The 13,090-nt window shown below is 40.2% G+C and overlaps 1 protein-coding gene across 1 annotated transcript in view; it reads left to right on the forward strand.

Moving 5' to 3' along the window:
* LOC131226059 (mitochondrial Rho GTPase 1-like) overlaps positions 1–13,090 on the forward strand; it is a 55,591-nt gene that overhangs the window by 4,932 nt on the left and 37,569 nt on the right. The window contains exons 5-6 of the mRNA XM_058221730.1: positions 2,334–2,402; positions 9,029–9,084. Of these exons, the coding sequence (XP_058077713.1) occupies positions 2,334–2,402; positions 9,029–9,084 (125 nt within the window). The remainder of the gene's footprint in view (positions 1–2,333; positions 2,403–9,028; positions 9,085–13,090) is intronic.

Raw genomic sequence — 13,090 nt, forward strand, 5'->3', positions numbered from 1 at the left:
TCCAAGGTTGGCAAACTCGGGACTCCGATTAGACTTGGTTGACCTACAAATTTTGACTTGGGCGAGTAATATTTATAGAATTGGGGGACCATTGATCGATGTCTGGTTATTCATCTCATTGAGATGATGTCTGTTCTAGTCCATGAAATGCAGGGGCATTTCTGCATTGGGCTCGAGTGGGGTTGTTCGCGGGATGCAGGGGCATACTCGGGGTGGGCGGCCCGTGTGAGGCGGGTGGCTTGTGTGAAGCGGGACCCATGCGAAGTGGGGCTCACGAGGGGGGTTTGGCTGAGGTCTTAACCCATGCAATGTGGGGCCTGGGCTATGAGATAAATGGATTGATTTGCCATGCTCTATAAGTTCAAGCTTTTAGAGCAAGTGGTTAATTGTCTTGCATCACCATGCCATTGACATGAGAGACATGCTTCATCAACAACGTATCCCACTATCTGGAGATGTCCTTCATCCACAATATACCGCACTATTTGGATGTCTAGATAGGCATATATGATGCCACATGTGAAGAGGAGTCCACAACATTTTTAAATGTTGATGGACTATCACAACAGTTTACCTTGGTAGAGTTACTTGATACATTTTAGAGGGTGATGGATGATAAGTAGGCAGTCATTACTTGTACTGTTGTATAGTTGGCATATGCTACTCAAATTAAACTATCCAAATTGTGTGACCCATCATAGATAGTTCTTTGTGTCGTATCAGATTGAGTAAATGTTCCTAATTTTTTATTAATGAACATTTGTTTGTTGAATTAAAATTGTCAACACATTTTATTTCAGCCATTCATTAAATATCCATTGTTCTATCAGCTAAAATTTTTATTTGAAGGGCACTATGAATTTGAAAGTGTAAATTAATATCTACTTAATCCATCAAAATTGGAGCCCGCAACTTGCACGTGTTAATTTGAGTTGCTTATCTGCCATGTGTAGAATTGGTTAATGCATGAGTGTTAACCATCACGCTCCCCCAATGCATTGTTTTACGTATCGACGATATCGGCTGATATATCCCATGAGATATCTTGTATCCCACCCGTGCGATACGAAATGCACAAGTAATGGTATATATCCCACATGTTTTATCCGGTGAGCATTTTCGATTATCTATCCTCCCCCCCCTGTAAATCATGTTAAATTAGTGTTAAATTGTTATAAATCCATGATTTTTCATTTTTTGGGAGCTTTGATTTCGAGATTTGAAAGAAAGGGGCCGAGTTGCGGAAAATTGAAAAAAATAAAAATAAATTCAATTTCTCGCAAATCGGTTGCAATCTGTCCAAACATAAAATCAAACATGTATGTAACCTGATCTAATGATTCTTCTTTTGCATTTGAATGTATTGATTGTGTTTCACATGCCTTCTTACATTTATAAATTATATGAATAAACTTTGAATATGCTTGCATCTATTCAGATAGACTGCATAAATTAGGACCCCATACAAAGAAAACCTTCTATGTGCACTTGTTTTTTTTTTTTGTAATGTTTTGATTTATAAGTGTGTATTAATACCTTTTTTTAACAATCACTGAAGTTTCATTGAAAAATTCGACCAATTCCCAATGTTTCCCCCATGTTTCCAACAACAACGATATGTTACGTGATATACCGATATATCCCATGCGATAACTGATACATTTTTATATCCCAAGGGTGCGATACCTAATGCGATACCGATATTTCGAACATTGCCTCAAAGTACCAAAGTATTTTTTTTTTTAAAGGGTTGAATGGGAGCTATCCACCGACTGAAAGACAAAACAACATTACCAGAAAAAGAGATGCAACAGCTTCCCACACTGCTATAGCAGGATGAAGAAGAAGAAGGAAAAAAAGGAGAAGATGATGGAGAAGGAAGAAGAAATGAGGGGGAAGAAGAAAGAGAAGAAAGGAGGAAGAAGGAAAATGGGGGAGAAAACATAATCCGCCCAGGTTCTATGACTCGTCCAAGTCACTGATTCAAAGAGAAACTCGGAGAAAGTCACCCAGGTTGCGTTCGATTTTTACCTCAACCGGGTCTGCATCAATATCGATTCAGTGGGGCATGAAAGCCGGGTCGTTGGGCGAGTCCTGAATTAACTCACCGAGTCGGCCGACCTTGATTTGATCTAGTCGGACATATCCTCTACTAGTACAATGTAGAACACTTTGTCCAAGTCAGGGTTCCATCTCATCCTTTTATCATGCTTCATGCTTCATGCATTCAGGATTTCATTTACCTATGAGTTCAATATGCAAGCTTAAGTTTCTAAAATCTGTTTTGAGTTTTTTTTTTTTCTCCTCGTTATTCCTACATTTTTGTGTTATAGAGTGTGGAGCTAACAAATGAAGTTGTGGAGTTCTTGAAGGGGGTCTTCTACATGTTTGACATTGATGGGGTATGTATTACTTTCTGCTTCATTCTCTCATGGATGATGTCAAAGATAAATGTTTAAGCTGTTATAGCTTGTAGAGCTCCCAATTCAAATTATGAAACTTAGATTTATTTATTTTTTGACTGCAACATGTAATTAAAAATGAAGCAAAAGAAAAAAACAAAAATAAAGAAAAGGTAAAGAAGAACAGAGGGAGGATGGGTAATCATCTTTCCTAAATACACAGCCAACCAAACCCCTAAAAAACGGTTCAACACACAATGCTTGGAATGAACTAACAGGCCAACCCTCCATGGATATAACGGTTCAGCCAAGTATCCCCCCATATAAAAGAATCTGCATCTCTGAGGATGTCCAAAGGATGATTCCCCCAAAGTTCTGGAGTAGTGGTTGGTTGCCCAGCTGATGATCATATAAAATGTCTTCCTTTTGATCAGCTCCCCTTAATGATCAGTCTTTGAAGATTTGGTTATTCCTTCTCTTCCATACACCTATAACTACATACTGCACCATTCTCCAAATAGTGCTTCCTGAAGGATGAAATGGCTCACATTTTGGAAACACTATTTGGCATCATCCCTGCCACTTGACAGTGAATGAAGAGATGATTCCATATCTATAGAAATGTTTACATCCTTTCTTTTGCTTATATCCACATCTCATAGCTAAAATTCCATGATCTCTCTCATCTATCTATTGGCATTGTTTCCTTTTCCTTTTAATAGATACAGACTGGTTTTTGTTATTCTAATTGGGTTTTTAAAATCAAGACATGAACTTCCGTTCTCAAATGACTTGAACTATCTACCTTTGTGAAAGTCTTCTAATCAATATAACTAGAACAGTTTGAGGCCGAAGCTAGTTATTGTCCCCCCCCCCCCCCCCCCCAAAACAAAAAAAAGAAGAAGAGAAGAACATATTATTGTTTCATAAATATCTAGAAAGCGTTCTTTTCAAGTTTCATTTTATCTTAGTCATTTATAAAGCTAGCTTTCTCTTACATTATGAAATTCTTTTATTATCTTCCCCTCATTTTGTGGGCAACATAGACATTCGATTGGCAACAAGAAATCTTGTAGCTTATGATGCATTTACTAATGCTTTTTGAAAGGCATGCTAAGGCCATGATGCAGTCTAGATGCGCATGCATGTGAGATGGTTTTGTCCCAGGGCACATTCTGCACGGTACATGTATGGGTCCGTGAGGATCACATCATGTCTTTTACTATTTGTTCTAGAGTTTTGTTTGAGTTGACTAGGTATTTATTGATTTGTACTTGAGTCAAAGACAGGGTATACTGATTGAACCATTAAAGAGCATGAAATACGTTTTATTTGATTTGATTGTTGCTCTAAATCTTCTGTAAGAGCTGGGGCTCCTATTGTTTCTTTACTAGCAAATCTCAATTGAACTTTCTAGTGTTTGTTCAAACAAAATTCCCTTCTTACCAGATGTGGAGGTTTGTTTGAGCAAACACTTAGCCTCTATAATCATCCATTACGGGGTCCCCTTTAACTCACTGAGTTACATGGATGGAAGTCACGTTCTAGTAGTTTAGAGGAAGTTGTCTGAAATCAGCCATGTAGAGCTAGCCTAAGCCTATCTACCTTAAGCTAGAAAAAGGAAAGAGCTTTTACTGAAGACATGTGGCCATATCCTAATGGCCATGTTTAGAAAGAGTTAGTGAATGCATCTTACAAAGAAACCATTTAACAAAGACATATGGCCATCTCCCAAGCAAAGCCCTTGGGAAGATATGTAACTACCCATCACTGACAAGGAGCATCTTGAGCCTTTCCCTTTATAGAAAAGAAGCCCTTGATAGTTGAGATACACAATGTGATCAAGACTTCTGTAGATCATGGAAAGATCATCTCATCATCAACAAATCCATTACGCTTCTAGAGATCGTCATTGAGTTTTTAGAGATCACCAACTAGCCGTTAGGCCCTGTTTACGATCAATGAAATGAGAATGTGAATTTAGTAAATCCATGAATTTGTCAAATTCCTCAATTTGCATTGGATTTGGATTTAATAAATTCCAAAGTCCACAGTTTGGGAATCAAGCTACGAATTCATGGATTTGGGGAGCATTTATTGTAAATGAATTACTACTACTATTATTATTATTATTATTTTGCTTTTGCAAGTGTGAGGATTTATTTGCCAAGCCTTTACTTCTTTTTTAAAAAGGATTTGGACTTGCCCTAAGGGCTTGTTTGTTTCACCATTTACCATGGTGATTGCATGTAAATGAGTAATGATTACTTTTAATAAGTGTTTGGAGAGAATTGAAATTCACGGGGTAAATGTGCCTCGAGAAGCGGAATTGCATCGCACCCTAAAATTTGTAGGTCCCACCATGATGTATATGTTTAATCTATGCCGTCCATCCGTTTGACCAGCTCATTTTAGGGCATGAGTCCAAAAATGAGGTAGATTTTAAGCTCAAGTGGACCACAAGGCTGGAAATAGGGGGATGATTATGTCCACTGTTAAAAGCGGAATTTTGTTTTAGGGCCCACAGTGATGTTTATCTGTCATCCACAGTGTTTATAAGGTCAAAGAACCATAAACACAAATATCAGCTTGATTGAAAACTTTTGTTGCCCACATGAAGTTTTCAATGGTAGGTGTTCAACTCCCCTGTAGTCTGTAGTGTGGTCCACATGCACTTTGGATTTGTCTCATTTTTTGTCTCGTGCCCTATAATGAGCTGATAAAACGGATAGATGGTTTGGATAAGACATACATCATGGTGTGCCTCATTGATATTACATATTTTCTTCCTGGCCACCTCGATTTTTGTTAAACTGTCAGTGTCAAAACCATTTCATACATGTATTTTCTCTGGTAAATAATCATTACCCATTTACATGCAATTACCGTTGTAAACGGTGAAACAAACAGGCCCTAAATCCATGTATTTATGGAGGGGTGGATTTGGGAAATCCATGGATTTTGCAAATCCCCAACACGAGTCAAGTATGGGAGATTTGAATTCCGTGGTTCACAAGTCCCTGCTCCAAATCCTTGACCCCAAACAGCCCCTTAATGACCACTAAAAAAGCATGAAAGAGCCATTGAAGATTTTTTTGGATATCGCAATCAACATTTAGGTAAGGAGGTTACAAGAAACTATCTTAGGGGAAGTCAGAAAGATCGCCAACGAGTGTTGAGGATTGTTTAAAAGTCAAATAATCAATCTAGGGAGGTCTGGAAAGATCACTAACATATACCCTTCAATGAAGGTTTTAGAGTCTGGATCAATTTTTTACTATGTGGGAAATGTTCTGAATCTAAATAGATCTCTGTGAAGAAGGTCGGAATACATCTTTCTTTCCGTGGAGGGCCATGTGGCCAAATATATTCATTCAAGAAAGTTCGTATGGTTCCTTTCAAAACAATATTCTTTGCATAAGTGAATCTTTTCTTTCATATAATTTAGGAAAATTCTTGATCATTTAAAGAAAAAAAGTTGGGAAACTTTTCGAAGGACAATGAGAGGTTTCTCTTTTGAGATTGTGAGCGACAACGTTCTATTCCCGAATTGTAACCTCCTCAATCAGTAAAGCCCTCTTGTAGTCATGGATATTTGGATTTATGTATGTTCTGATAATGCATGATTTTTTTTTTTTTTTTTTTTCCATATTTAAGGATTAGTTTTCCCCATAGGCCAACCCCAAATAGCCTGGGTGAGGCTATGATGATCATGATGAATTTTCCTGGTTTCCACTTCTTGTCTCTATCATATGTATTTTTCTTGGTCTACTTAGAAGAGAACATAACTCATTAGGCCAACTCTACTTCAATCATGGTCGTCTCAGTCGTGGATATGTAGTCTTCTTTGTTTGGAAGCAATTTGCATTGGCAATGGTTGCAACCATTTGTCATGGTAACATGTAGTTAGATTTGAGAACTACATCTTTTATATGTTATTGTGCACATAGCATGAAATGGGCTGAAAGCACAAGTATGGTGACCAAGGTGTGACTAGAAACTTAGTTGGCTGGTTGCATTGAGGAGCAGTAATATATTTTTGGTGACAATATCACAATGTTCAACAAATGTCTATTGTTCGATGGGGTTTGATATTTTCAACTCTACTATGAGGATTTGCTCCCAAATATGCCATGTCAAGAGGCTTTTATTGATCCGGGAACAAACTACATTATAGCTGTGGCCTGGCACAAGCCCTTAATTACATTCTCTGGGGAAAAACCCATGATTAAAAGGAAAAACCAGAGAAAACTAGACTGCTACAGGGTACAAAATAGAGTAATGCAAATGATGCTATGGTCCTTCATCTTTAGAGTGTCTAGATCATCAATTGGGCGGAGTATTTTGGTGCTTCGAGGACTTAAAATAGCCTTAGTGTTTGTGCCCTGTATTGTATAGCTTTAGGAAGTTCAGAAGTTTCGGGTCTACCATTCCCTCAGGTGTTCAAAAGACCTCAAATAGAAACAACGGCCGTTTTGCTAGAGAAATCAGGGGCCACTGTGGATTGCCTTGATAGTTAGCTCGGGAGCCCCTGGGAGGTTTAGTTCATCAATCCAAACACTCAGCGCGTGGTCGCTTTTGGGGCATTGGATAGTCAGCATGGAGCGACCACCAAAGCCCTGAACAGTCAGAACTGGGCCACTGCTCAGGTCTCTCAGACAGTGTGGAGCCAGACCGCTGGTACTTAGCCAGTTGGCACGAAATTGCTGATGGAGGTCTGAAGGCTAGCGTGGAGTCACATTTCAGAAGAATTGAGTCCTTGGACTCTCATTTTTACCTTGTCCCGAGTGTTGGCGTGGGAGAAGTCATTTTTACCTTGTCCCGAGTGTTGGCGTGGGAGAAGTAAGAGAAGAGCTTTGAAAAGGATCTGGAGAGCTCTTAAGCAATCTCATAAACAAAAAAATGGCACGAGTTGTTCGAGTGAAGGCCTAAAGGTGTATTTATAGTGATGTGAGATAGTTATTTCTCACCCATGAGGTGGTTATACGGTTATTTCCTGCCTAAAAGTTTGTTAGCACTAATGGAGACATGTTGTGCTGCCATCAGATGTTTCGAAATGCCTTCCATTGACATGCACTAGATGCGATATTGGGTCCCTCGTCCTTGGAGGTGAGCGCAGATCAAACTTTTATCTCCTTGGAGATTGCTTGCTGCTCATCTTGCCATCCTTGGCTGGTGAGCAGAGTGAGAACATGGAACCACGTTGGCCTCAATCATTGGTGCGAAGTGGTATAAAGATGGTCTCATGCTGGCCTTGGTCAGCATAATATCTTCATATCTACACTAGTGCTAACTTGGGTAGTAATAGTCAACGTGAATCAAACTTAGAATCTAGATGCCAACACATAGTTACCCCCTGTTTGTATGTGTTATAGTGATGATCTACAGTAAGTATTCCAAAACGGTTACATAATGGCCATAACGGCTTTAACGGGGCCAAAACATGTTTTTTTTTTTTTCAAAAAAGAAAAAAGAAAGGGTTGTAAGACCGTTATGGCCCATATCGTTAAGTCGTAACAGTAACGGCGGTGGCTATTACGGTCACTGTTTCCGTTATGGAATACCTTGATTTACACAATTACGGAAACAGGTTACTAATATAACATCCTGCATTCCCTTATTGGTTGTTTGTGAATGCTTCTTAGATCATTGCCACATTCATCTGGGTACAGTGTCTATGGTCTCCAACAGTAGATAAATATCTGTTTCATGTGAGTTTTACTTGACAGTATGCAGGTTGATTCAAGGTAACTTGGTAAATAAGACAATGTTGGGTTCATTAATGGCTAGTTGGGAGGCAAAGTTAGATCAGGGCAGATGTGTGAACTATTAATGTTACAGGTTTTAAGCTTGAAAATTCTCTGTGCTTACCATTGTCCATTTTCCCATTGTTCCCTTATAAAGTTACTCTGTTTCACCTGACATGTGTGTGATGTAGTCTGCTGGTAAGGAATACCCTTGAATTCGGTAAAGAAAAATAAAATTCGGCCAATGGCCTGTTCTTCACATTATCAAAATCTGATGTCTCTACTTAAAAAAATGCTTGCTATGGTATTTTCTTGATTTAAAAGGTCTGTGGGAAGAGGTGATTTGGAAGTCCAAACGAGATGTGTGAGAATGGGTATCCAGGGTTAAGAATGTGAAAGATTGTAAATTTTTATCTTTGCTCAAGTTGTAATGTTTTGGGGATTTATTCTTTCTCGCTTCAACTTTTGTCGTAGCAATACATTAATAAAGTTCTATTATCCTTCAAAGAAAAGAAAGAAAAAAGAGTGACTATATTCTTTCTCCAAAAATGGAAAAAGATTTCCAGCTAATCTGGTTGTGTGATGTCATGAAAATCTGCTTGCCTTGGGCTCAAGAGGATCATGCTTATTGAATATGTATTTCTTTTCTAAAATCTACTTGTATAGGTAATGAGAGGGCAATGTCAATCCTTAGGCAGTTCAGCACATAAGTGGAAGGGCCACTTCCATTAGATTCTGTTTTATGAATTACATGCTTGCGAGATACTTGATTTATGGTTAAGGTTGAGTTCCATATGCCTTCAGATTAGGACATTACAATGATGTTAACTACTCTACACTTCCCCCACATTCTGACACAATGCATCTTATAATTACCAGGATGGGGCCCTACGACCTGTTGAGCTTGAAGATCTTTTTTCAACGGCACCAGAAAGGTAAATTTGTTTCTTGAATTAGTGGTTTCTAGAATCTTTGATTCCTTTTGGCACTAGATATGTTTTCTCATGTTTTTTAATTGTTTAAGGAGATTCACTTGTTGACCATTTGGTGAAGCAACAAAATTATTTCTACACTCTGTTGCTTAGCTGTTGTTGGAAACTTTCCATTTTGAAGATGAATTTTAAAAATGCTTATTGTAAAGTTGGTTTTGGCTTGAATTCTGTGCTAAGCATATTAACTTTGTTCACACGTCATGGAGATATTGTTTCTAAATAAAAGCAGTGGTTTATCCCAAAGAAAAATGCAGACGCAAAGGTAAATCAATCGAGTCATAAACAACTTGGGTTTTGTTGCTATATTATACATGATTGCTGAGGATTTCATATGTTTTCTTGAATGTGGTCTTTGCTGGATCCTAGTTGCATCTGCTATTGTGATCATTGGCAAACCCTGGTATTGCATGTGGACAGACACACATTGGAAACAATCATCTGGGAATCCATTTAACCACTAACATGGTCAAAGAAATGGCCAAACAATTTGTTTATGTAGCTAAATGTGGCCGTGTAAGCAATGATGGGTCAATGCTTATTGGACCTGAATTCCTCATCTGTGTGAAATGATGGTGTACCTTGGACTTGATTCTCAAATCTCAACCTTTAAAGTTAGGAACGTAGACGTCACTGTGACGACTCGTGATTCCTGATACCTTGAGTTGTTGTGGTACTTGTCCAATATGATGTTTTTCTGAAGATATCTTGAAGATAAACAACAGAGGTAGAAATACTTACCATGCGAAGATTGTAGTTTCATTATTCTCACAGTTTGAGAAAGGATTGAGATGGGAATCTACAACATCAAAAGTAAAAAGATACAAAGAACTTCAGCTGAATCAAGTGATCCAAGCAGAGCTTGATTAGCATTCATAGAATTATGTCAATATTAACTAAATGTGCTCCAACAAGAAGTCCCCTATAATTTATCCTTTTTCCATTGAAATGCCATGGCTTGAGAGATGAAGATGCTCAAAAACTAATGTTTTATAGTTAATATTTCGAAGCTAGAGAACACATGTAGGCTCTATGAGAAAGGAGCCCCTAGCTTTGGCATTCATAATGCATGTGGAGTCCCTAAAATCCAAATGCAACAGCATCCCACTCAAATAACAAAATCATGTTGAGATGATCACTTGGTTTGGCTTTTTTCCATTGACCATGGCATAAGAAATAAAGATGCTCATGCCAGAAAGTAATGTCGGGTTGTCAGTATTCCAAAGCTAGAAAAAGCATGGGCAAAGAGGAGGAAAGAGCCATGTAAGACATATCTGCATCATTAAGGGTGTTTTATATGCATGAGAATGACTACCGGTGAGACAAAAGAGTTCCTTGTGGCAGTGGGTCGTCCACACAAAGCTCTTTCCTTTTCAGACTTCTTGTAGATGAACTAACTGCTGCTGCTGGAATCAAGAATGAGGAATCTTGATGAATGTTCTTTGCTGATGGCGTGGTATTAGTTGACGAGACTAGAGAGGGGCTAGCACCAGAGGTTTGGAGGAAGGCTTTAGAGCTTGGGGTTTAAAAATTAGCATAACCATTATAGAGTACTTGGAATGTAACATCCCTAGGGATGGGATCGTCATAAGATGTGAGGCCCAAGTTAAATTGATGGCCAGGGGAGATGTGCCTTTGGAGTGTTGTGTGATCACTGTGTTACTGAAGGAAACATGTAATCAAATGGCTATGTTATTTGAGGCAAAGTATTTTGCAACTAAGGGGCAAGGTGTTGTGCAATTAAGAGGCAGCACCAAAAGAGGATGATTTTAGAGATAAGGATGTTGAGATGGGTGTGAGGGAAGACTACGAAGGATGGAGTTAAGAATGAGGTACTTCGAAGAAGTATAGGAGTAGCCCCAATAGGAGATAAGAGAGCCTATTGAGATGGTTTTGCTGTGTGCTAAGAGAGCTGGTATGATCCCATTAAGGAAGAGAACTTTGATTATGGTTGAAGGTCTTGAAAGTAGGATAGGGTGAAAAACTTGGATCGAGGTTGTAGAAGGGATATGAAGGCCTTTTCACTCTTGGAGAGAAGATTGTGAGAGTGAGCATGGAAGCCATCAACAAGTCATGGGAATGGTTTTTGGGTTTTGTAGTGGTTTTCACAAGAGCAGGGGCCACCATCACTCAATTGGAGAGGTGACTTGATGAATTTTGCGGACTTGCCCTAGACCATTACTCGATCAAGCCCATAGGTCCGAACGAGTCCGAACGAGGTTTGGATTTGCTCAGTCCCAGAGGTGGATGTCAGCATCATTTTCATGGTGGAAGCCATTCACGAGGATGGCCCAGTAGTTTGGGCGTGGAGGTGGAATGAATTTTTGATTTTCGGGGTGTTGTCATGGTTCCTGTTTTGGGGTGTCCTGCTTAAATGTTGGTTTAAGGACTTCTTTCCGGCCATTGCCTCATGTCTTGGAGAGGTTGTTAAGATTAACGCCTCGACGACGAATGGGGAAGAGTTTAAGGGTGGTCAGAGCAAGAGTCTGGTACAAGAAGGGGTCAGAAATCCCGGTGATGGTGTCAGTCATGGTTGAGGACATAAAAATTCCGATTTAGGTTCAGCGGTTCAACAAAAATCCAAGGATGCCTCTTTGCTGAGATGGAAGGGGTTGTGGCGAGCCCGTGAGATTGATCCCAACCTTATTCCTCCATCAAAGGATGTTGCTGGAGCTCGAAATGCTTACTCTAGCGGAGTTGCAGAAGAAAAGGAGGACGCATGCGGAGCTCTGATTGGCCGTGAGACACTAGTTGTCCAGGGAATCGTTAGAGTGGTGACACGTGGCAAGATGCACTCCGCGGGAGCTCAGGAGCAATTAACTTTTGCCTTGAACCTCACGGTAGTGGTGGGTCGGAAGCCAAACCTGGTTTGATTTTTCCAAACTCGGTCGAGGTGGAGCCTCGGGTGGTGAATGCAGCGAAGGCTTGGGACACATGTAGCAAGGAGCGAGTGATTTCTCCCACACCGATGCATGTCCCACTGTTAGATTGGGGGAGTGACAGTGGGGGGTGATACGTGTTGGGAAGAAGGGTTTGCTCTGGGAGGGATTGAGTCACGTGCCATTTTGGTTGAGGCGGGAAACTTATTAACAACTCGCGCGAAGGACTTCCCATGGCACTCATGAATGCTTTAGACACCACACGTGACGGCTCTAGTCGTGAGACTTTCAAGATCACATGCGACGATTCGGGCGTTATGTCGAAGGTTGGTTTGAAGGACTCGACCATGTCGGCAAAGATCTGAAGAGTAAGGGATTTCCGACATCGACTTGTTGGCAGATTCTGAATTCGTTTCCCTGGATGAGGACGATCGAGATATTAGCAACAACACTCAAGCAGGATTTTAACCTATTGCAGATGCGTACAACCCTACCCCGATGGATAGCGATGGGTTGCTAGAAGACAGGGTTTTAGCGATCGTTGAAGAGCCTTCTTGTCCTAACGAAAGTGGACCGGTTTTGAGAACACCCATGGGTTGTTCGGCTAAAGACTTGCTGGAAGCGCTGTTGATCGTCACTCCCCTCTGCGCGAAGAAAGACTAGGACACTCCGATGGTTACAGAGACTGCGGATCCAGCCCAATTCGAGCTCAAGTCGAAATCCATCCTCGAGAAGCATTTCCTTTGGGCCAAGGATGTGTTGGAAAGAGTGGGAGTTCAAGTAGGACTATCTTTCAGTGCCGGAGATGAAGACGTGCACAAATTTTTTCACTTCGTTAAGGGTAGGGTGGAGCAACAATACAAAGAATAGCATCTTATGAGGACGAAGTGATCTCCTAAAGACATGAGGGAACTTTTAAGCTTGGAATGCTCCATCAATTATGACGTTGCAACTAAGAGCAGTGGTAGCAAGAGGGCAAGACCGGGCAAGATTGGTGACCAATGATCATTCTATCCTGGAATGAGAGGGGCCTGGGGTGTGAAGTCAGGTAAAGAAGGTGTTCAAGAGGTCGA

This window comes from Magnolia sinica, chromosome 14 (assembly GCF_029962835.1).
Source record: "Magnolia sinica isolate HGM2019 chromosome 14, MsV1, whole genome shotgun sequence".
NCBI classification, from domain to species: domain Eukaryota; kingdom Viridiplantae; phylum Streptophyta; class Magnoliopsida; order Magnoliales; family Magnoliaceae; genus Magnolia; species Magnolia sinica.